Source organism: Heloderma suspectum, chromosome 2 (assembly GCF_057233095.1).
Source record: "Heloderma suspectum isolate Gila_16-S chromosome 2, 16-S_ref, whole genome shotgun sequence".
Lineage (NCBI taxonomy): Eukaryota > Metazoa > Chordata > Lepidosauria > Squamata > Helodermatidae > Heloderma > Heloderma suspectum.
In genome coordinates this window covers 364,719,389-364,745,202 of record NC_139459.1, presented here as the reverse complement: position 1 = coordinate 364,745,202, position 25,814 = coordinate 364,719,389, and the positions used below count along the sequence as shown (strand labels likewise).

General features: G+C 46.0%; 1 protein-coding gene across 1 annotated transcript in view; it reads right to left on the bottom strand.

Moving 5' to 3' along the window:
* Positions 1-914: 914 nt before the first annotated feature.
* Positions 915-25,814, bottom strand: part of LOC146355757 (uncharacterized) — a 61,039-nt gene continuing 36,139 nt past the window's right edge. The window contains 5 exon segments of the mRNA XM_084829969.1: positions 915-4,632; positions 4,634-6,195; positions 7,311-7,431; positions 7,941-8,182; positions 14,301-14,940. Coding sequence (XP_084686095.1) covers positions 4,549-4,632; positions 4,634-6,195; positions 7,311-7,431; positions 7,941-8,182; positions 14,301-14,940 — 2,649 coding nt within the window. The 3' untranslated portion in view covers positions 915-4,548.

Genomic DNA, 25,814 nt, shown 5'->3' with positions numbered 1-25,814 from the left:
CACAGAATCAGCCAGGAGAGGTTTCCTGGCTCCAAAGGAGATGGGTCAGGCAGGAAGAAGGACTGGGGTGCAGGGTTGTGTGAGTGAGAGAGCGAAGCAGAGGGGCTGGGAGGTACAACCCCATTTCTCCTATTCTCCCTCAGCAGTTTGGACTCCTTCCCTCCAGTTGTTTCTCCTCCTCCTCTCTGCAGGTATCCAGAGGGGAAAAATTCCTGAACGTTTTTAGTTTATATTTTTGCCTTCCCTCCACATGCTTTTTAGTTTATATTTTTCAGGACAGATAAAAGAACAAGTTCCACTCCAAATCAACTTATGTCTGACTTGCAGTTTAACTGGAATTTCAACAAATAATAGAAGCATAAAATACTTAGGGATTTGTTTTCTAAACACCTAACTACAAATAATAAAATTCCATTTCAAACACCTGCGGAGGAAAATTTTAAAACTATTTTAAAATCTGGAGAAAACTAATTGACGTGGTAAGCTTTTTTCTTAGAAACTTGTCTAATAGCATCAAAACACAGCCTTCAGTATACCTTTCCAGTCGCCAGTGAATTACAGCAGCAGACATTTTGTTATAGGAATCTCTTTAGTACCTTGATCAGGAACAGAGGAAATTTCAACAACACATCTGAGACCAGCTCAGCCAGGGAATCCATTGGGTAGCAGGGGAGCAGTACGTAGTATCCTCAATCTGACTCTTTGACCCAACGCAAAGTACAGGCCCTTACAGCCTATCCCAGAGTGGAGAAGTGTCCTGGTGAGTGAGATTGAACTTTTATGGATCATGGCATCTCCCCCTGGGTTGGTGCTGCACCGAGTAACCAGATGGGCAGCGTTGGGTCATGTCTACATTGCCCTGCTCACCCATCCAGGTCACTGTGATGCACACCGGGTCAGCTCCCTCATCCATGATAGGGATGTTGAAGAAATCTTCCACGGACCCCAATGAGGCCAGATTCAATAGAATCTCCCCCCCCCCCCCGGAAGTCCATGGAGGATTGGATCTCCTACTTCTGCCTCCCCACGAAGTCCCTCACTAGCTGGATCCTGCCTGCTGCCAGCTCCGAAGCCCCAGTGATATGGCCACCATTGCCGTATCGCTGGCTGGACTAATAGACTGTGGACGCAAATGGCGTCTGCTACGCCATTTGCGTCCCTGCTCTTTGATGTGATAGGCTACGTAAATCTTTACGTAGCCTATTGCGTGAAAAAACAAGGATGCAAATGGCGTATGGAGTTCAGGGGCTTACAAGTACCCAAGGCACAACCCATAGGTGCAACGAGCCAACACACATCACACACATCGTATACTGCTGTTGTTTCTGCGGATTCTGAGCTGAATTTAAATCCTAAGGCTTCCCCCCACCACACACACAATTACCATAACTGCAAGGAGGTCAAATCAGTCAGTCCTAAAGGAAATCAACCCTGACTGCTCATTGGAAGGACAGATACTGAAGCTCAAATATTTTGGCCACCTGATGCAAAGAGGAAACTCCCTGGAAAAGACCGATGCTGGGAAAGATTGAAGGCAAAAGGAGAAGGGGACGGCAGAGGATGAGATGGCTAGATAGCACCACCGATGCAATGAATATGAACTTCAGCACACTCCGGAAAAGAGCGGAGGACAGGAAGGCCTGGCGTGCTATGGTCCATGGGGTTACGAAGTGTCAGACACGTCTTAATGACTGAACAACAACAAACTGGGGAAACTGCTTCATCAATTACGTGATTAAGGGTGCAATCCTACACAAGTTTAGACAGAAAGAAGTCCTACAACTCCCAGTGTTAATTCAGTTTTGTTTAACTTAAGAGCTTACACTAAATGGGTTCTAGACACTTTGGTGGGTAACTAAACTAAGTCTAAAGAGGCAAACATCACAGAGTGAGAAGTAAATTGAAATCTATTAAGTGCTTTATTTAAGAAAATTACAAAAATTAAGAAGAGTAGCATGGTGGTTATATAAGCATTAGAAGCTTTTCTCTTGATTACATTATTGACAGTGAAAGAATGTAATATAAATATGAGATTAACTAAAAAAATATTGCAGTTAATAAAGCTGGCAATACAAATGTAGCGAGCATGATAACACATTGAACTAACATTGTTATAATTCTTTTTCATTACTGTCTTGCATTCTACTTGCGTTGCAAAGCCAAACTAAAATATACGAAAAATGGTTAACTATCTTTTTTACTACTCCTGCACATTATTTAGTTATAAAAAGTAAACTAAAGCATTACTAAGTTCCTCTCGGCATGTATAGAATTAAACTTCCAAGTTCTAAACATTACGAATCTAAAGCGGTCCACAGTTACCTAAATCTTTGGATTTTGTGGCCTAGATAGGCGAAGCAGCAAGAGAACGAAGCAGAAGAAAAAAGGGGGAAAACCCGCCAACAGAGGTCTCGCTACCTGTGCTTTTATACACTTGTTCTGGCCAGAGGTGGAGGCCCCAATGAGTGATGAGATCACCATCTTCCAGTCAAAATGTGGTGAGTGGGTGGTTAGACCACTCATTCACCAATCTGAAGGGAGGTGTCTATCTACCCCCTCCAATAACATGACATTTTATGTCCATGTGGTTTGAGAATATTTTAGTCACGTCTAAAAGGATCAATCAGCCACCTGGGCACGTTGTCTTGATTGTCTCTCTCTGAGGCATCTTTTTTGAATTCATGGTCATCTTTGGTCATATTCTGCCCCAATGCTTCCTCTCGATCATTGCTTTGCACATTGTTATGACATCTTCTGCCCAGCGGGCGTCCAGTAAGGACATTTTCTTATCTGCATACATACAATACGAAACTTCTAACAAGGATTTTCCTCCCCAAGTGGGCATCTCAGCATGCTCAGTTCTTGGGTTCTTCTACTCATACCAGCTTGTCTGCCAGGACAGTTTACTGTGACTTTGATCCTGCTCTGTAAAGTATAGAAAGCTTTGATCCTGCTCTGTAAAGTACAGAAAGCTGCATGTTTTCCTTTCACAGCCAGTCCTGTAAAGCAGCAGTCCCCAATCTTTCTGGTGCCAGGGACCGGTCCAATTTTTCCATGGACCGGGGTGGTGTTCCGCTGGCAGACTTCCGGCCGCTGGGACACAAATGGCGTCCGCTATGCAGACACCATTTGCGTCCCTATTCTTTGCAGTAATCAGCTACGTAAAGATTTATGTAGCCTATTACTTGTGGAACAGGGATGCAAATGGCATCCGCATAGCGGATGCCATTTGCGTCCCAGCGGCCGGAAGTCCACCAGCAGCTGGAGCCGGCCGGCAGCTCCGCGGACTTGCTGTGGAGCGGAGCCAGCCAGGATTCGGGGGGGGGGGGGACAGATCGCCTCCCCCTGCCTGCGGACCCCCGTGGACCAAGGTGAGGGGGTTTCGCACACCCCTGCGGCCCGGTTGCTGACAGGCCATGGACCGGTACTGGTCCGTGGCCCGGGGACCCCTGCTGTAAAGTCTTAGTTAGAAGTATTATAATACTATACCATCGATTAGCATACAATCCAAATTTCAAGGTCTTCTTTCCAAGGTCAGGGGTCTGGAACAGAAGTATGGGGTCTTCTTAAATATGTCTTGGGTCTTTTAGGGGGTCTTCTTGTAGATCTCCCCAAAACCCTCATCCATTCCAAATCAAATTAGCTATCTTCAGTCTGAAGTAACCTCTTCAGTATTTTGTTAGCAAACTTATTTAACCCTTTTAGTGCCTAATTAACACCAAGCATTCCCCAGCCAGCCATGGTGACTGGGGAATGCTGGGAGTTGTAAGACCTTTTCTGCCCAGACACGCACAGATAGCGTCCACGGACATCCCACCGACTGCTACATTTGCTTACCCCAAAGTATTTACCCAGGATACACACTGACCCCGCTTGCTCAGAACACGACTGAGGGAGAAAGCTAGGCAGGGCCAACCAGTCAAAACAGACTGAGTCATACGCAGAGGCTGCTGCCCAGCCTCCCAGCTGTTTCTTCCTGCTCCTTCTATATTGGAGACCAGAGCCAAAGAGGGCAACCTACCCGTAGATCCAGTGGTGAGAGGAAACACTGCACTCAAAGGCCAGTAGGTGCTGAGGTGCAACTTCTGACAAAAAGCAGACGAAGCATAAGCACAATATAGTTTAATTAAATACATAACTGCATCAAGCTGACAACATGGGGCAATAAAAAAATATCCCCAATGCTTCATTTCAAGCAACAAACCCATGATACAATTAGTCTACGTTACAGAATCCCATGGCTCACACTATGCCCTCTTGAGCAGATAGCAGTACATAGCATCTATGTGTCCTCATGGCTATCTGGACTCACGCAGAGGGAGGCAACGTTTATTCTTTGCAGGCAACCACACCGGTGCCGAAACAGAAAACTACTCAGATGCTGTGTAAGATCTTGACTCCAAATGAGCTCTGCTGCCCAAATTCAGCCATGGTGAAGTAGCCACCACATTTTGAGGACTGATTCATTACTAAGATATGATTAGCCAAATAAGCACTGATATGCTCCTCTTGGGTTGCTCCATCTGACCTTCTACATTCCAGTCATTACTAAGATTTAAGGAATTCTTCTGCATGTATTCTTTGATGTGAGCTCAGATGTATATTCTCATGGAAGCTCACTCCACAATCTTCAGCATTGCTAGGGCTTCTCTATGTGTATTCTTTGATGTTCTTTAAGGGTTCTGAGAGTAATGAAACCCTTTCCACACTCGGCGCAGTTATAAGGCTTCTCCCCTGTGTGAATTCTTAGATGTGCTTTAAAGTTACTGCTAGCATTGAAATCTTTTCCACATTCTGAGCATCTATATGGCTTCTCGCCTGTATGAATTCTTTTATGTGTTTTAAGGTATGCACTCCGACTGAAGCTCTTTCCACACTCAGAGCATTGATAGGGCTTCATTCCTGTGTGGATTCTTTGATGTGTTTTCAAATGTGTTCTACGACTGAAGCTCTTTCCGCACTCAGAGCACTGATGGGGCTTCTCCCCTGTATGAATTTTTTGATGCTCACGAAGCGTATAGCTCTCACTGAAACTATTTCCACACTCAGAGCATTTATAGGGCTTCTCCCCTGTGTGATTCATTTGATGTCTTTTAAGGTTTCTACTAAGACCAAAACTTTTTCCACACTCAGAACATTGATATGGCTTCTCTCCTGTGTGGATTATTTGATGTCTTTTAAGGCTTCTACTAAGACTAAAAGTTTTTCCACACTCAGAACACATATATGGTTTCTTGCCAGTGTGAATTGTTTCATGTGATTTAAGGCTCCTGCTATCAATAAAACTCTTTCCACACTCAGAGCATTTATAAGGCTTCTCTCCAGAGTGGATTTTTTGATGTGTTTTAAGGTTTCCACTATGACTAAAACTCTTCCCACATTCAGAGCATATATATGGGTCCTCAGCTGCATGGATTCTTTGATGTCTTTTAAAGAGTGTGTTATGACGGAAGCTCTTCCCACACTCAGAGCATTTATACGGGCTCTCTCCCGTATGAATTCTTCGATGCTCGCGAAGTGTATAGCTCTCACTGAAACTATTTCCACACTCAGAGCATTTATAGGGCTTCTCGCCCGTGTGGATTCTTAGATGCGATTTAAGGATACTGCTAGTGCTGAAACTCTTTCCACACTCTGAGCATTCATAGGGCTTCTCCCCTGTGTGAATTCTTTGATGTCTCTTCAGGTGTGTGCTCCGACTGAAGTTCTTTCCACATTTGAAGCATTCGTAGGGCTTCTCGCCTGTGTGAATACTTTGATGCTCTTTAAGGCTTTCGCTACTGCTGAAACTGTTTCCGCAAGCAGAACATTTATATGACTTTTCCCCTATGTGAATTCTTTGATGCGATCTAAGGCTTCTTCTAGGAATTAAACTTTTTCCACAATCTGTTTCATAGGACTTCTTGTCAGAGAGAATTTTTTGTTGTGATAGAAGATAAATGGTCTGATGGAAGCTCTTTCCATAGGCCAAATATTTATAGGGGTTCGTGCCTTCGTGGAATTGCTGATGCAATGTACGGTCTGACTTGCGACTGAATTCTTTCCCACACTCCACGCATATATATGTTTTCTCTCCTGTATGAATTTTTTGGTGTTCATCTTCTTGAGGAGCAAAAGTTTTTTCCTCCGACTTCTGTTTTGCTTTTGTTTTTCTTTTCTGCTGCTTCCTCTCTTTATTACAGTCCTTCTCATCACCTGAAGGAATAAAAAGAGACATATGATCAGGGAGGAACAGCTCTTCAAACCAGGGAACAAACCCAGTCTGCTGTTTTGACTGAATATGCAGAAAATAGTAGGGATACAGATGTTTCCAAATATATTGGTGTATATTGACTAGCATCTGATGATCAGTAGAACTGATAAGAGTGGTTCACAGAATTTTAAAACGCTGTATGCATAAGATTATACGATCAGTTCCTGGCATTATCAAATAATGTACTCAAGAAGCAGAACACAGAAGCTCTCGGGACCTCTGGGGGCCACTACAAATCACAGCAGATCATTCTGGGGAATATGATAGTATGGTATTTAAGGCCAGGGACTCATCAGATATTTCCCTCCATCTCTTTACACGCTAGCTACCCTTTCCCATTAGACAGAATCACTCCAGCTATTCCCTAGCTGTTTCTTTGACAGGTGTCTCAAGTGGGTGACATTTAGCCCAAAGAAATGTCTGTCAGGAGAACTCCTAGCCTCATAAACCTCAAAGTGTCTTACATCCATCTCCTACTGGGCTCCAGTTGGACTAGCAACTAAGATATTTTTTGATTCCCAGAGTATCCCCGCTTGTTCAAATGACTCCACCCTTTCTCCCTTGCTGTCTGTAATGAAATAAGTTACCCCAACCTTGCCACCAAATGTGATGGGAAGACTGTGGGTAGCCCTTCTAGATTTCCTTTTCAAATAAAACTTTTCACATTTCAGTCTATGCAACTCCCTACCACAGTGTTTAAGAAAGCTCCCAAATAGACCTCACTGTTCAGAAAATCTGCCACCACAATAAACCCTCAATACATTAAAAAAAAAAACACCTCAGTAGCCTGGTTCCTATGAAGTAGGCATGGGACTGACATCACTACTAAAGAAACCCTTCAAGATTAACAAAAGTGAGATTTTATTAAGGCAATTATTTACAAAAGGTAATAAACTGTTACTTCACAAATAACGGGTGAAGACTGTGAGGCTAACTAGAGAGAAGCATCTGCGCCCTAAAGGGGCTCCAAGAGAACACAAAAAGCAGTTCCTGGATTGCAGGCACATTTGAAGGAAGGAAAGAAGACGGTGTTGAAATATGCGCCACTCTGCCTTACCCAGGGAGGTGGCACCTCCATCACTCGCCCGTACAATCCCCTTGAACATCTGCATGGTCTCTGGTGGGGTGTCCTCTGCCTCGGGGAAATTTGTGGCTGCTTTGCGCAACATCCCCTGCACCTGGAGTGAGGAGCCCAGGAAAGGAGAGGGGACGAAGGATTGGGAAAGAAAACAAACAGGGCAGCAATGGCCAAGACCAGCATTTCTCCATCCCCTTGAACTCAACCCTAGTATGAGAAGAGGACTAGAACAGGGCATCTCAAGCTCCCCCCTTAAAACAAACAGGGGAAGCACCCAGCGGTAGGGTCCCCTCCTTCCCTGTAAGTTCGTGAGCCCCTTCAAGTGAAGCAGTTTTGGTGCCTAGAAATGTTCATCCTGTTCTGCTGGAGGGACAGTGCTGCTGACTAAAATAGGTTCTCCTCCTTCCCTAGAACTTCCCAAGCCTCTTCAGGTTTCTTGTGCTCCTTCAAGGAGGGCCTGCTCCAGTCAGAACCACTGTGCTATTGAGAGGTGTGGGGTGGACCGCTGGGCTGTCCTTTCCCTGGATGACATCCAGAAAGAGATGTGTTCCTGGTGGGCATTTTTAGGATACTGTCCCACACATTCTCAGCTCCTTGAAGCACTCTCACCTTCTCTTCCTGCGTTATGTCCTCTGAACCCCCTGCCAGGGCCCCAGCCTGAGAACCAAGGACCTTTTTCTGCGCTGTTTTCTCCCAGAATTCCCCACTGCTCCCAGCCTCATGGCCTCTTCCTGTTTCGCAGTCAGCTGAAACTTGATCCTCCTTCGGTGCTCTGTGCCCAAAATAAGCCTCGAACAGGGCTGAGAGATTGCTCTGCTCTGCTGCCATTTTCTTTCTCGCAGGAAGGTGTCCTCAAACGTGTACAAACATTAAGCCCTGCAAAGTCAACAACTTTGTCACAATTATGTTCTTAAGCTTTTTAAAAGTGAAAGCAGACAATTCTGAACAGTAACAAGGGTTTCTCTCTATAGGAAATTATAAACTAGATAGTTCGGGGGGGCTAGTTTCACCACAGCCCAACAAACCAAAGCCTACATCAGGTTGAGAAACGCAGTTCATGGCACCCTGGTCTGGAGCAGACTATTAAGCAATCCATCTGTAAGCATCTTGAAAACAATGCAGTGATTACTTGAAGCCAACATGGATTTGTCAAGAACAAATCCTGCCAGACTAATCTGATCACATTTTTTGATCAAGTCACCTCCCTTGTGGACCATGGGATTGCTGTAGACATAATATACCTTGACTTCAGCAAAGCTTTCGACAAAGTTCCCCATGATATCCTGATGAGCAAACTAGCTCAAAGTGGGCTAGATGGAACAACGATCCGGTGGATCCACAGTTGGCTACAGAATCGGACTCAAAGAGTGCTTATCAATGGGACCTTCTCAAACAGGGGAGATGTAATGAGCGGGGTACCGCAGGGCTCAGGCCTGGGCCCAGTGCTCTTCAACATTTTTATTAATGACTTGGATGAGGTGGTGCAGGGAATGCTGATCAAATTTGCAGATGACACAAAATTGGGCGGGATAGCTAATACTTTGGAAGACAGAAACAAAATTCAAGGTGATCTGGATAGACTGGAGCGCTGGGCAGAAAACAACAGAATGACATTTAATAGGGATAAATGCCAAGTTCTGCACCTAGGAAAAAGAAACCAAAGGCACAGTTACAAGATGGGGGATACATGGCTCAACAACACTACAAGTGAGAAGGATCTTGAAATTGTTGTCGATCACAAGCTGAAGATGAGCCAACAATGTGATGTGGCTGCAAAAAAGGCAATGCTATTTTTGGCTGCATTGAGAAGCATAGCTTCCAAATCCTGGGAAGTACTAGTTCCCCTCTACTCGGCACTGGTTAGGCCTCATCTGGAGTACTGCGTCCAGTTCTGGGCACCACACTTGAAGAAGGATGCAGACAAACTGGAGAGGGTTCCGAGGAGGGCAACAAAGATGATCAGGGGACTGGAAACAAAGCCCTGTGAGGAGAGACTGAAAGAACTGGGCATGTTTAGCCTTGAGAAGACTGAAGGGAGATATGATAGTTCTCTTCAAGTACTTGAAAGGTTGTCCCAGAGAGGAAGGCCAGGATCTCTTCTTGATCATCCCAGAGTGCAGGACACGGAATAATGGGCTCAAATGACAGGAAGCCAGATTCCGGCTGAACATCAGGAAAACCTTCCTGACTGTTAAGAGCAATATGACAATGGAACCAATTACCTAGGGAGGTGGTGGGCTCTCCCACACTGGAGGCGTTCAAGACGAGGCTGAACAGCCATCTGTCGGGGATGCTCTGACTTGGATTCCTGCACTGAGCAGGGGGTTGGACTTGATGGCCTTGTAGGCCCCTTCCAACCCTACTATTCTATGATTCTATGGTCACTGGCTTGTCTCCTCCTGTCCTCTCTTTTTCCCCTTGATTGCCCTTCCCATAATAGCTGCCTAACCCAGAGTCTCAGCCAAATTCCCTTTCTTTTCCCTCTCCTACAACCTAGTGCACTGGTTTGAAACCAGTTTCAGTGCAGCCAGAATCCAGAGATGCAGGAGAGTGCCTTGTGTTGCAGGAATAGGGTTGGATTAGCAGTACAGGGGAAAGAAACTCCCCAATGTGGATATTGTGTAGGGACCCAGCATAAGGGGGAACTGTACAATCCATCTCCTTTTGGGATGAATGTTGGAGGGGACCTTTCCAAAACCAACTAGCTGCTACTGTGGCTCACACTTGCTATCCACACAACCCCCCAGTCCCCACAGCTTCTGGAGTTCACGTCACCAGATCCCCTTGAGGCCACTGATGTTACAAGCGGGGAAAACCTAAAACTACTTTCCCAAGGGCAGTGGCAGGGAAGGAGGGATTGTTCCCTCCTCCCTAGATCAGGGGTTCTCAAACTTTCTACTGCCAGGGCCCATTTGAGCAAGCTGAAAATATCTGAGTCCCACCAGTCACAAAATGGTAACCAATGGAAGGGGAGTTTGGCAAAATCAACTGGCAATTGCTGATATGATTTTATAGTGAAATCTAATCCCTCTTTGGAAATGGCTAAATTTTTCACCGCAGCTATTTCCTTCTAACAGGGAGTTCCACAATTCAGCTTTCCACAAGTCAAGTACAGACACTGGCTCTGGAGGTCTCATTACTCAGCCTCCCCATTTCAGAAAGTCTGGGTTTCCAAAATGGTGCCCACTTTTGGAGTCCACCAGGCTCTCTGCCTCTCCTGATTTTAACTTTATTTCTTAAGCTTATTTTACATATTTGTTTTAACTGGGAGACTGTCTTGCTGCAAAGCGCTACCATTTAGAATGTTCACAATCTTTATTTGGGTTTGAAAGAATGGCTTTGTATTTTGGAACTCAGGTATTTCTGCCTCGTACTTAGATCCTTGGCCTAGTTACTTTTCTATTTGTCACACCAGTTTGCCATCGGGGAAATTAGTATTTTGCGACTGGCCATGCCCACCATGGCAGCCATTTTGTGACAGTACCCCTGACACCCTCAAAATTCCAATTGTGCCCACTGACACAAAAAGGTTAGGCATCCCTACTATCCATAGAGAAAACTGTTTTTATGTTATATCTTTTCCCCCCTCTCCCTACATTTCTCTTAAAGTCTTTTTATCCCTCTCCTGCCATCTGTCTCCACTTCTTCCTTTGCACATAACTTGTACCTAATCCCCAAATGCCAGTTTCTTTCACCCCTCCCACCTGCTGCTTTTACAATCACTTTCTCCTGTAACAGCTTCCCTCTCTTATCCCCTTGCTCTTTATTCCCAGTTTTTACAAAAATATTATTATTGCTATTACTGTTATTACTAAAAATGTGACCCTTGGTCACCAACCAACTTTGGAATTCACTTCCACAGGACGTAGTGATGGCCACCCACTTCAGATGGCTTTAAAAGGAGATCAGACAAATTCATAGAGAAGGCTATCAATGGCTACTAGTCCTGATGGCTATATATTACCTCCAGTATCAGAGACAGTATGCTTATGTATACCAGTTGCTGGGGAACATGGGTGGGAGGGTACTGTTGCGCTCGTGCCCTGCTTGTGGGCTTCCCATGGGCAGCTGGTTGGCCACTGTGTGAACAGAACGCTGGACTAGATGGACCCTTGGTCTGATCCAGCAGGGCTCTTATGTCCTTATGATCCTGCTGCCACACCTGCCAGTGCAGCGTACACGGTGTGGCCATGAGAGTCAAGCAAAGAGGCACTGGACAGGCTGCAGCACTGAGACCCACCTGAGGTTTGGCTGAAACCCACTGGTGGATTCCGATCCACAGCTTGAGAAACATGGCTCTAGATGGTTCTTGGGGAACTTTTCTCTGTTTAGCCCTTAGATTACCTCACATTTCACAACCAGACAAACCCCCCAGTGCAGCCACTGGAGCCCACGTCATCCCACTGCATTTGGCACTCACTAGATCCCCTCAGAGGCCACGGCTGCTACAGGCAGGGAAAATCAAAAGCTACTTTCCCAAGGGCAGTGGCAGGGGAGGAAGTGATTGTTCTTTCTCCCCAGATGGTTCTCTAGGAAGACCTCCTCTCAGTTTTAATTTAGATTGCCTCTCCCCAGGTATTCCCAAGGGTTTATTCTCCAACTCTTGCCCCTGATTCACTACTCAGGACTTTTCTGTCTCTTTCTCCAGAGATGCCCTGAACAGTCCTTGGTGGTCCCTGACCACCTCCCTCAAGTCATCTGGAGGTCCTAAATGGCCCCCATGTGGAGAATCCATGAATCTGGGTAGAAACCTTGTTAATTACATGAAACAATTCATGTGAACAACTTTTCTCCTCAGGCTTGACTGATTCTCCCCAAACTCCCGTGTTTCCACCCACAGATCCACACAATCTGATGACTTTGTTTAGGCTGCTTAATTCCTGATCCATTTCTCCTTATTGCCCTGGCTCACATTTTCTATCCTGCCACTGCGGCCCTGGAACTCTCCTTGTGCTCCCTCCAATCCCAACCCACCCATAAACCAGCTGTCTTTGTTTAGGCAGGTTAGTACCTGATGCATTTGTTTTAACTGGGGGGGGGGGAGGAGGGTTTAAAGCTAAATGATAAGCTGAACTCTCTAACTTGGGCTGAGTCCTTTTTTTGAGCCTTTATTTTATGAACTGCTCTATAGGGCCTAAAACCTGAGCCTACACTGAGCCCAAACTGAAGCTAGGCTACATTTTTTTTGCTTATAAGCAGATCTTTCCACTAGCAAAACCTACTCAATGATTCCTGTCAATATAGAACTATGTATTGCTTTTAGTGCCCCTTTCTAAGCTTGGCTTTAGTTTAAATGTGTGGCTGAGGTTCTCTTCAACCACTTGGGAATCTCTGTTAGAGCAAGGCTGCAAGAACTGTAAATTCTTGCTGGATTCCAAACCCCCTCCCCCCACATTTAGCTCCCAACTAGAGATGTGAATGCCTTGAAAAAACTCAGAAAAATTCAGAAAAAAAACCAGTTTTTCTCTCAAAACTTTTTTTTCTGAAAAACTGAACAGCTTTGGATTATGAAATATTTTCTTTTAGAATTTAAGACAAGGTGTTTATATATTGTTACCCAGCTTTTACTCCTCTCAAATGATTTCTAAAAACTATGTATTAAGAAGACCTTTACAGAAAGACAAGAGATCTAAAATTTCCAGAAATAATGATGCCACAGGGAAAAATGTTTTTTAATTCTCTCTGTTAGAATTCACAGCATAGTTATTTCTTCCATTTCTTATTACAATTATTGATCCAAGGTATCTTTTACTGATAGACATTTCAGGATGCTCCAAGTCATGCTCAGTTTCCCAATATGTGAATACAGTCACCATATCATAATATGGAAGAAAATATACATTCTTGAGAGTTTTGTTCTACAGAGTCCTGTGTTTCTGGATTTGTCTTCCTCTGCCTCCAGTTCTTTCTGCTTCTTCTGGCTTCTAGGATGATTCAGAAGTTTCGGGGACTACTTGCATTTATTTAGACGTCAATAACAAATGTATTGAGTTCACTTTTTAAAGTTTTCAAATATAATAATTTTATGAGCAAACCAAGTTACACATAATATAACTTTAGGAACATAAAGGCTGCTTTACGTTCCTAAAGCAGCCTTCCTCAATCTGGTGCCCTACAGATGTTTTGGACTACAACGGCCAGCGTTCCGGGCCATTGGCCATCCTGGATGAGGCTGATAGGAGCCGAAGTCCAAAATATCTGGAGGGCACCAGGTTGGGGAAGGTTGTCCTAAAGCAAAAAAGAGCCCAATCCTATGTGGCTATCCGGCAGCCTCCGAACTCGGAGGCTGCCGGGTATCCAATGCAGGGCAGGAGGAGAGCAGCGGCTCTGCGCTCTAGCCGCCCTGTATTTCTGCTAGACAGGCAATTTTGCCCATCTAGCAGCAGCATCTTGGAGGGGGAGGGAACGAGGCTGAGGTGACTATAAGAAATGGCATATCCCAGCTGACCTGATCTCCTCCCCTCCCCCAGGAACGCCCCCTCCCCATGCTCCATTTTCTGAGCACAGAGAGGTAGCCAGGGTGATTTTCTCCAGCTGGCTCTGAGAGGAAGGGGAACGCAGTTTCCTGGCTCCAAGCTTGATGCACTGTCCCCGATCCTGCAGCCTGGAAACCGAACTATCCTGTGAGCCCCACACACACTGTCTGAGAGCGTAAGATTGCTCCCAAACTGACGTTAGACCTGTAAAGAGTGCTAAAAATTATTGCGTATTTTTCATTTCCCCCCCAAATTTCCACATACACCCAAAAAACTAGGGGAAAAACCAGTTTTCCCCCACGGCTTCAAAATTTGCAGAAATTCTAAATCTCCACTCCCAGCTGTAAGTTTGGAAGGCGTTACCGTTCCGGGATTTAGCTCCCTTTGCTGTGCCCTTGTTTTGGCTTCAGGAGATAAGTTATGGGTTTTAAATGATTACCTGAGGCGGTTTAATAGCTAAGCAAAGAAGAGTTACCTGGCACAGGTGCTTAACTCGCTCGTGTGCTGACGCTCCGTCCCTGGCTCCGCTCCCTCGCAGCACTGGCTCCCTGGCAAGCCTGCCCCGCTCTAGCGCTAGGCCCAGCTCCGGATCTCGCCCATGCAGCTAGGCCGACGGCGAGCCCCCGGCCGCGGGGCTTTCCAGGGAGACCCCGCGGACGCCTCCTCGCCACGGATCTCCCCGTCCCTGCAGGAACCCTCTCCTCGCCGCTTGCAAACGGGGGCGGGGGGTGTCTTAGCCCCCGGGGCGACTGCGCCGAGCAGCCCCCGCCCGGCAGAAGACCCCCCTCCCACGCGCGGGAGCAAGAGGCGCCCTGGGGCACGAGCCCCCTCGGCAGGGCCGGATCCGGAGGCGTCCCCCCACGGACCCCTCCGTCTCTCGCGCTCCCTGGTCCGGGGGTTTGGTCGCGTAGCTGGGGAGGCCTCTCCTGGAATGCCGAGCGGAAACTTTGGGCCAATGAGGAAATTGCGTCCCCACTTCCGTCAGCAGTTGCTGGGCAGGTTGGCGACTTGGCAGGAAAGGGAGGCGAGAGGCGGAAGGAGCGGGGGCCGCGTATATTTTTTGCCGCCCGCCGAGCGAGGCGCCTCCGCCCGCAGCAGCGCGTCCTCAGGCGGGCACGTTTCTCGCGGCTGTGCTGGAGTGGAGAGCCGCGGGAGAGGGAGGAGTAAATGGGAGGCGAGCGGGCTGCGAAGGCTCCGGGCGTGGGGTGGGTCCGGTGTCAGTCCTACTTCGAGTAGACCCACTCGAGTAAAGGGGACTGTGGTGACTCATTTAAATCCCATTGGGCGGCGGTGGGGAGCTAATGATTTTTAGGCTGCAAATGCTGACTGGAATAAATGTGTCTTGCGCCTTACCTACCATGATCTGATTTAATCATATTGTTACTGTATTTTGTATTGCGCATATTTATTACGCGCTCTTTCTGTATATTTAATTGTTGAAAATTAATAAAACAATGATTAACAACGATTAAAGACAATAATTAACAAACCATGTAAAAACCATTCTTGAACTTCTGTCTCCCCATCACTTTTTCTCTCCCCATCCACGCAGGAACCAGCCCCACACTTCCCAGCACCACTGCCCAATGCCAGGCGGTTCTCCTGGGGCGGAGCAGGCGGCCATCACCACAGAATCAGCCTGGAGAGGTTTCCTGGTTCGGAAGGAGATGGGTCGGGCGGGAAGGATTCGAGTGTGGGGTTGTGAGAGTGATTGTGTGTGTGTAGCAAAGGGGCCAGGAAGCACAACAGTAGCCCCCAGGTGCTTCTCCTTTTCCCTCAGCACTTTGGTCTCCTTTCGCCCCACTCTCTCTCCTCCTCCTCCTCCTCCCACACTCAGCCAGCCTCTCTCCCTGTTAGTCTGTTGCATCAAAAACAACCAAGATTCTTGTGGTGCTTTAAAGACTAACAAATTCATTATGGCAGAAGCTTTCGTGGATACTGCCCCTTCATCAGAGGCAGCTCATCAAGGTGGAGAGCCAGTGTGGTGTACTGGGACGTGGGAGATCCAGGATCTAGTCCCCACTCAGCCAGGAAGTTCACTGGGTGCCTTTGGGCCAGTCACGGACTCTCAGCCTAACCTAACCAGCCTAACTAATGGCCTTGTAGGCCCCTTCTACTATTCTATGATTCTACCTCACAGGGTTGTTGTGAGGATAAAATGGAAAAGAGGAGGACCATGTAAGCCACCTTGAATTCCTTGCAAGGGAAAAAAAAAACATGGGATATAAATATAATAATAATAAAAATATAAATAAGGTGACTTTTACTGTGTGTATTCTCCCTACATTCCCTCTGATGTCATTATTTACATTTCCACCAGCACCACCACCATGTTGTCTTGGGGTTAATGCTTCACGCATCTGATGAAGCGGACAGTGTCCACAAAAGCTATGAGTTAATAAATACATCTTTTTAACACAGCCATTTAAATCATGTAGTTGTTATAATGTTATATTTTACAGTTTTTAATGTTCTTGGGTTGGACCCAGGATCTGCTCCCTTGAGAGGAAGGGCTCCAGTCACAGAGGACCCCTCCACCTGGTTTTTAGGGGAACCCTGCCACCCCATTCAGCAAGGCCTCCTGACTCTGTGTGGCATTGTCAAGGGGCTACTGTGGGAAGGAGCGGATGGGAAGGCCCGCTTCTGTCAGTGCAGTTGATCCAGCTTTAATCTGGATCCAACTCTATTCTTACTGTTTTAAGATTTTCTTGTTTCAGATTGCCGCACACTGCCTTGCTTTTTAGCCAAGAAGGTGGTATATTCATGTTAATAATAACTAATTTAAGGTGCCACAAGACCCTTTGTTGTTCATCTATTGTCTCCCCCCCCCTTTCCGTGCTACAGGCTCCCTCTCGAACCCAGGTGTGCCTTCACACTGCCCATGCCTGGGAGCTGCCACTGTTGCCAGCAGGCATATGAGGAGCAAATGGGTAGGCTGCAGCCCTGTGGACCACCTCAAGGTGGACTGAGCTCCACTGGTGGCCTCCACCAGTTTGAGAAACACTCTTCTGGTGTGATCCACTGTAGGGCTCTCAGAAATGCAAGATTAATCTGTACCCCCTCCCCATGCATTGCCCAAAGCGTTGTTCTACGGGCAGGCAATTTGGTGGGGGTTGAGTGCAAATTCTGCCTTCACCCACCCTTGCAAATGGGGGACGTATTTTAGAGTTTAGGCCCTGGAAATACTCACCAGAGCAGCCCCCTCCTGGCAGAAAAGCACCCCACCCCACCCCCGGTGCAAGACACACTCCTGAGACAGAAGCCCACTTGGGACGGATGGATCCCCCCCCCCAACTTAATCTGTTATGATCACTCCACATCTCCTTGCTTTAGAGAACTGGTTCTCTAAAATTACAGCAAAGAAACTTGTCAGAATGTGAACTGTTGACATGAATTCTGCGATATTGTAAAGTTGACTTGTGAACTGTAGATCCAATCTTTGGGGAGGCCATGCCACCCTTCCTGACTTTGTTCTCACTTCCTTCTGCCTGGGAAGCCACTGTGGGTATCAAAGCAACGAATCTATCTAGGGGCGATACAAAGAGACCAGAAAGAGGTTTTCTTTACTGAGATGGAGGATAACAGCAGTGACCTGGTTTGCATGCAATGAGAATTTCCAGGTTGTTTAACCCAGGAATTGTCAGGGCCGAGCGGGAGTGAGCACACTGCCTACTGCATGCTGGTTGCTTCCGCTTTCAATCAGCAACCCAGGAACCCCAGAATCTGTCTCCCACCAATAATGCCCCTGCAGCCGTTCGACTTTACGAGTCTTCAGTGCAGCCAACCATACCATGGAGAGGAGATGGGGAGGTTTCGAGGAAACATTAGGTGCATTCACACAACATGCCAACCCACAATGGGTGACAAGCCACACGCTATGGGTTTTGTGAACAACCCGGAGTTCATGGTTGGGGCACCTGACAGATGATCAGGTGCACAACCCACGGTACATTGGCCGTTTCTCCCCTAGGAGAAACATCCCAAGGGACTTGGCAGGAGAACCCCTCGTCTGCCCCCAAGTCCCCTGTCCCTACTCTGATCACCGGTTGCCATCACAGCCAAGCCCCTTTCCCCTTGCCAGGGACAGCCCCCCCAACTGTGCCGATACTGCACTTTGGATGTTGCAGAACCCAGAGTCAGAGAGACCACGGAGTGAAGGAAAAAGAGATTCTTTATTTAACGCGCGGGCTTAAGGCTGGAATCGTTTCCAAAGAGCCAGAAGCCCCGATTTACATTAGTACATTGGTTTTATAGACTTTGTGACACATATGAAACGGCTCCTCCTCCCCCTCCCGCATGGGGTTGCAATCCTCAACATTTTTCCTCCTAGCACCATTGTTTATAATACAAGAACTGGGTTATAGGGTAGCCATGATAAGGAGAGAACAGAAGAGAACAGCAGAGAACAAGATATACAATTGTATGACCTTTGACAAGATAAGGAATTCCTGTGTCTCGTCAGCTTACAACAATATATTCAAGGGAGAAAGAGCTCAGCAAGAACATGAAGCATGAGACTGCATGAGGCTACTTAGTCTGATCCCCGATATGGCTGCTACATTCCCCCCTTAAATGCATAATTTCATTACAATTATAGCATTTCTGATAACTATACAAAGCTTTTTGTGACATACATATTACTTAGCCTCTTGTTGGGCTATTAGAGCATAGAGGGCAGCAGTTTTACTAGCTGAGACATAAAACAGATTGGTTAAACAGCGCATAAGACAAGGAACGCAGAGACATAACAGAACTTTTATGAACAATACTGGTAGAATTAGGATGAACAATGCTTTTAAGCCAGCTAAGATCTGGAAGCCAAGGGGTTAACTAATTGAGCTAATTGTTTTGTCTTATTGTTTTGTTAGCTACTATATTGTGCAGCTTGTTGATCTGTTCATCTACAGCATTGCCATTATCAGTTAAGTTAAAACAACAGAGCTTTTGGTGTGTCTCACAACTTAAATGATGAAGAAGGAAGAGGTAATCTATACCAGCTCTATTTTCTAGAACTGCACCTCTTAGATCACGCAACTCTTTATTTAACAATGACAATGCTCGTGAGGTGGCATTTATGCTTTTGGCTAAGCTGCAAGCTAACCGGTTGATTTCCAGACCATCAGCCAAGGCTAAACCTGGAACCTTAACCAGTGACATTGCTAAGGCCAATTTTTCTGAGTCAGAATATAACTGCACATGACTATTACAATTTTTAGTTAGTTGGAGTGCTCGAGGCTGCCGTTGACGGATTTTTTCAGGCTACAGGGGAAGAATTGGCACCAGTTCAATTGGCGGCTGAGGCAACATGGGTGGTTATTAGACAAGTTGGCAGGAATGAATGACCAAGTGCAGGAATTACATGTCTAAAACCATCCATGAGGCAAAAGTATGTGGGCATCATTAAAAGATATGTTTTGAATTTTATTACAGTGGAAGGGGGCCAGGGATAGCTTTGTATTTTCTGGAAAAATTTTTGACAATTAAGCATTTGTGCACACGTAGCATTTGTTTCAGCAATGATGGGGGTGCGTAGAGTGAACTCTGTAGGGGGTAGGATCTTTGCAACCACGCCCCAATTAGCATTTTGGGAATAAGTTAAACTTACACCATAAACTCTTAACATGGGATCTTTTTGAATGTTCCCAGGATGTCTACAGACAGGTATTAGGCAAGAGCTAATAAGCCTGTTTGCAGGTATACCTCTTGGCAAACAAAAATGTTTTACTCTCGTGGTGTTAGCCAGGTGAAGCCAGTAATTATCAGCAAATCACTGGGACAAACTTCTTTTTCCAGGGGCAGACCCCCCTTTTTGCACCTTATTAAGGAGACACAATGCAACACTACTAACACTACAACACTACAATACGCATGTTTGATCTTCTTTGGGATCTGACCGTACGCTGGGCAGCTATTCACCTGGCAAGCTGCAGTAGGGTCTAGTCCCCTTCTTCAATTCTCCAGTTGCAGGTCTGACCGTACGCAGGGGGACAGTTTCCCGGTGTGTCCACAGTAAGGTCTAGCCTGAGTCTTCTTACTGCTTTTTCAGAATGATTTTTAAAGGATTTTCAGGATTTCTGTTTACAGTCTACTCTCCCCCTCTCGCTCTCTTGACTCGTGTCCAATGTATCTAGGGTTTAACTCTAGCTGCTTTCATAGCTGCGGGGGTGGAAAGTATGACAGTTCTGAGTTCTTTCCATCTGGGAGTCAAAGGGTTATTTTTCCCTCTTTAACTCATACTTTAACTCTTGGTTGGAAAGGATGAACTTCTGTGATGGGAATGGCTTATTTTTTTTAAGACAAAGCGACGCTGGGCTTGAAGACCTTTGCTCAGTGTTTGGACTTCTTGTTTAAGGCTAAGGTTTGCTTGCTCTTGATGCCACTCCAGTGTCAATCATGAAGTCAATGTCACGGCCCCTCACAGTCAATGTCACGGCCCCTCTCAAGCTGTCTCCCTCTTTGCCCATTCTGGCCCCTTTGGTTTTCTCCTTTGTGTATTTGATTTATTTTATTTGGGCATTCATGCCACTAATGTCCATCTTGTCCACACTGGGCACACTGGTTCTTTTTTAAGAATCTTCTGCCTCTGCTGGGTCTTCTTTTCTTCTTTCATCCATGTCTTCTTGGGCCTCTGGGTTGAGGGAGGTATACTGGCGATAGGCATTTGAAAGACGCTCCAAGTACGCTCTGGGGCCTCGGTGGCACCTTGCAGCACTTTAGACACTTTGGTCATATTAACTGACTTCTTCATACCTGCTTTCATGGCTTCTAACAGCAGGGTTTGATACTGGGTGAGGCGCTCTAGCCCCACTTGTGTTTTGGGATTCCAGCGGGGGGGGGGGGTACTTACAAGGAGGCTTTATTGGGTAACTTACAGCACACAGGCGTACTTAATGGTTGGATCAGACAGCTTCTCTGAACCACGAGCTATTGGGCTAAATGGGTTTTATACCATACATGTTACCCATGAGGCAGCACAACACTAGCAAGCATTTTCAGCATAGGCTAGAAGTGTTTGGTTCTCAGGCACAGCTTCCTGTAAACAACTTCGCTTCCCAAAGTGCTTGATAACACTTTTTATTTATTAGTATGGGAAGACAAATTTTTTCTCTTTCTTTTGCTTTCTTTTTCTTTGCTGATCTGCCTGTATTGCAGATCATGTTTCAAACTTTTTATATAAAACTTTCTGCTCCATGCACCAGCCTTGTCTCTTTATTTGTCTTTTTCAAGTTAAACTTACTTAAACTTTTCTGCCTTACACTAGTCCCACTGACACACATTTGGGATAGGCTCTTCTTCTCCTTCTAGTTACATTTTCTTCATTTTAAAGAACTATTACATTATTGTGGCTACTTTACCCCAGGTAATAAGCTCCAGGCACAATCAGCTGCTTTTAATTTACCATGGGGGCAACTATGGCCACGCTTCTTTTTTACAAATGTTTTTTCTTTGCCTTTTGCCTTTTCTTTTTCTCTCTTCTCTATCTGTCTTCTACTTTCTCTATTCCTTCTTTTCTACTTGCTTTTGTCTTTTCTCTTCGTCATCCATTGGGAACCACACTTAGTATCATTTGGAGTTGCAACTAACACTAATCTGCAAATATCACATATACTTTATGATATCTAAGAAATCATAAAATATATACAACAAACGTTTTCTGCAATTTAACACAATGAATGGAAAACACTTCTTGCATGGTAAGGCATGATGGAGCAGATCCAGCAATCATACTGGTCTTCTGGCTGAAAGCTCAGGGCTCATTAAAATCAAGGGACGGGCATACCCACACACGCAGAGTTCTAGGTCACCATTTTTGCATCGGCAACTCTATGCTGCATGAGTTCTGGCAGAAGGAAATCTAAAAGTTATAGATCAAACTCAGCCTGCTGTACACTGAGCTGACTACAAACACAGACACACGGTCCACAGCGATGAGAGTTCAAGTTTATCAAAAGCTTCATAGCACTGTTCATGGCAAGTCTTTGACAATTTAAAATTTTAGTTCATGTGCAGAGTGTCTCTAAAAAGCCCAGACAATGATGGAGGCAAACAGAGAAGGCTCTGGGCAATGAAGATGCGATGTTTCCAGCAAAGGCTCTCTACTTTTGCATCAGTTTAAAAAGGGGAAGTGTGGCCCTACACCCCTTCTGACAGACAAGGGCCTTTAACTTTTTAGCAAGGCTTCTGTTTAAACAGAGCGGCACAGCTCAGCTCTCTAGCCATGATGCTTTAACCTGGGCAACTCCTCTGTAAATTTTATTTTACTTCTGTCAGGTTCTCTCACAGACATTTTAAAAACTTACTCTTTTTTTTTTTTCTTTTCTAACCTGGTACACGAAAGCACTGAAACACTGAGTGCCGAAACTCAGGACGCTGGGGGGTGATGGGCATCGCCTTATACTTGCATTTTTCAGGCAGCCATTAATCTTCGGGGAGGCGGTGGGGTGATTTGCAGGACTTCAAAGGCAAGCTTCTCAGTTTGTTTGTATTTGTAAATCCCAAGCTCAAAACAGGACACGATGAGGTACAGGGCCACCAAATTCTTGCTTTGGCACGGGCAACAAATAACTCGGGTTAGCTTTCTTCGCTGGGGTCTCAAACAGGAAAACAGTCTTAATTTAAAGTTGTAACATCACTGACAGCGTCAGCCAGCCAGCTACACAGATCTCATTGTTTTTTAAGACAGTTGCTCCAATATCCTCTTTTCTTCTCAATCAGGTTGGGTCTTTCAGCTTACACAGTTTATTGCAGCTTTCAGGAGCATGGCAGTAGCGTGATTTTGGCTTGGCCAGGAACATGCTGTCTGGTTTCTCGGTCTCTTTAGCACACACACTTAGGCAGTGTAACACTGGACACTCGAATCAGTGAGATTTCTTCATTGCAGGGAATCCCACGGCAAAAGCTTAATGGTTACGCTCTTCAGAAATCATATAGCTGATGGTCAGTAGCTACAGGCTCTATGCAATTTTAACACAGTTCAAAGCTAAACACGGTTACCTTGACAGAGATCTTCAACATGGTCTCTCCGCTTCATTCTGCTTTGGGACAGTCTTATGGTACACTTTTCACTCGAAGAGGGGTCTAGCCTGTGCTCTGGGGGCTGATTCTTCACCTTTATTTTCTATTTTGCCTTCATCTTCTGGGTCTTCATTTTCAGTTTCCATTTCTTAGGGATTTTATCTCAATTAGGCGAGGTGATGATGTTGCACAACTCAGAACGTTGTGGGCAATTTTCCTGCCCCCCCTCTCTCGGCGCGCTAGGCTAACAGCTACTTCTTTGGCCTTACACTCTCACGCTCCCACGCTTTGTTAAAAGCCAGACTGTCCTGCAACATTTTTCTAATTAACAGCCTCAGATCTTGTTTTTTTTCCTCTCAGCTCGACCTTGAGCTTTTTGCTGTTTTCTCTCTCTATTCTGAATCTTTTTAAAAAAACCTTTTTCCTTCTTTGTTTGACATACATCTCAAGGGGGTGCAAGGTTTGCTTCCCCCACCACCCATAGCCTCCCTCCTAAATTGAAGACAGACACAATTAGGGAATGGGAATTGGTCAGTGAGTAAGGGGTCTCACTGGCCGACACAAGAGGATTTTTCACACCACGCACTTTGCTACTGGCCTGGGCACCCGGACGGTCAACGGTATGCTTCAGAAACCGCAGTAGCCACTCACACAATCATCAATCTCTCCACTACATCCATATGTCCCTGCCACCCACTTTTCCCACTTTTTACCAGAGCGGAAAACGGCTTCCCCAGCTTCCTCAGCTTCCTACTGAGTACTGGCGTGCTAGGTACTGGCGCCCACTCGGGGGTGTGATCAGGCCCCCCTTCTACCCGCAAGGAGTAGGTTCTTTTGTATACGTATACCACCAACACTGACCTTCTTCATAAGGCGGGGCCCTCTTTTTTTCTGCCCAGTGGCCTTTCTCCCTAAAGGCGGGGCCCTCTTTTTCCCATATACTTGCCTTTCTCCTGAAGGCTTCCAATGTGGGTTTCAACTCAATTGCAGCTGCGATATAGGCAGGGCTCAAGTTCCTTCCTCCGCTTCCCAAGGTTCTCTTGCTGCTCACTACCGTTTGGGCGATCCCGGTGCAGGCTTTCTCCCATTCACTCGACAAAAAGGTCGGTGGCGCCAAGAAAGGGAGGCATGCGCCGAGCTCGTCTTCCCGGTGCGGCGATCAAGAGCAGGCAACTGCCACCTGTCTGGCTCACAGCCTGCCACATCCGAGTCACGGCACCATTTATGTTGCAGAACCCAGAGTCAGAGAGACCACGGAGTGAAGGAAAAAGAGATTCTTTATTTAACGCGCGGGCTTAAGGCTGGAATCGTTTCCAAAGAGCCAGAAGCCCCGATTTACATTAGTACATTGGTTTTATAGACTTTGTGACACATATGAAACGGCTCCTCCTCCCCCTCCCGCATGGGGTTGCAATCCTCAACATTTTTCCTCCTAGCACCATTGTTTATAATACAAGAACTGGGTTATAGGGTAGCCATGATAAGGAGAGAACAGAAGAGAACAGCAGAGAACAAGATATACAATTGTATGACCTTTGACAAGATAAGGAATTCCTGTGTCTCGTCAGCTTACAACAATATATTCAAGGGAGAAAGAGCTCAGCAAGAACATGAAGCATGAGACTGCATGAGGCTACTTAGTCTGATCCCCGATATGGCTGCTACATGGAGAGGCTGTCCCTGCCCCCCCTAGTGTCACCATTCCAAGGTCCCCGCTCTGACCGCGACCCCGATGCAGTTGGAGTCCTTGAAAATAAATAAATTATCAGTTAATCGCAGTTGTGCCATTGCGCCATTGTGGCTGTCCAAAATAGAGGCTCACTTTAGCATGATTAGCTATAGGGTTCAAGGGCTTCCCCTGAAACTTGAGGTACCCTACTTAAAAGCCTGGAGAAGGAAATGGCAACCCACTCCAGTATCCTTGCCAAGAAAGCCCCATGGAACGTATCACAAGGCTAAAAGATATGACGCCGGAAGATGAGACCCTCAGGTCGGAAGGGGTCCAATATACTACTGGGGAAGAGCAGAGGGTATTTCCAAGTAACGCCAGAAAGAGTGAAGTGGCTGGCCCAAAGCCGAAAGGACACTCAGCTGTGGATGTGTCTGGTGGTGAAAAGAAAATCCGATGCTGTAAAGAACAATATTGTTTAGGAACCTGGAATGTCAGATCAATGAATCAAGGTAAGCTGGAGGTGGTCAAACATGAGATGGCAAGATTGAACATCGACATCTTGGGAATCAGCGAACTAAAATGGACAGGCATGGGCGAATTTAATTCAGGTGACCAACATATCTACTACTGTGGGCAAGAATCCCTTAGAAGAAATGGAGTAGCACTCATAGTCAACAAAAGGGTGGGAAAAGCAGTACTGGGGTACAATCTTAAAAACAATAGAATGATCTCAGTACAAATCCAAGGCAAACCATTCAACATCACAGTAATTCAAGTCTATGCCCCAGCCACTGATGCCGAAGAAGCTGAGGTTGATCGGTTCTATGAAGACCTACAACACCTTCTACAACTAACACCAAAAAAAGATGTCCTCTTCATCATAGGGGCGTGGAATGCTAAAGTAGGAAGTCAAGAAATCACCGGGATAACAGGCAGGCATAGCCTTGGTGTACAAAATGAAGCAGGACAAAGGCTAATAGAGTTTTGCCAGGAGAACACGCTGATCATAGCAAACACTCTTTTCCAACAGCACAAGAGGGGACTCTACACATGGACATCACCAGATGGTCAATATCGAAATCAGATTGATTATGTCCTTTGCAGTCAAAGATGGAGAAGCTCTATACAGTCAGAAAAAACAAGACCTGGAGCTGACTGTGGCTCAGATCATGAGCTTCTTGTTGCAAAATTTCAGCTTAAAGTGAAGCACGTAGGGAAAACCACTAAACCATTCAGGTATGACCTAAATCATATCCCTGATGAATATACAGTGGAGGTGAGGAATAGATTTCAGGGATTAGACCTGATAGACAGAGTGCC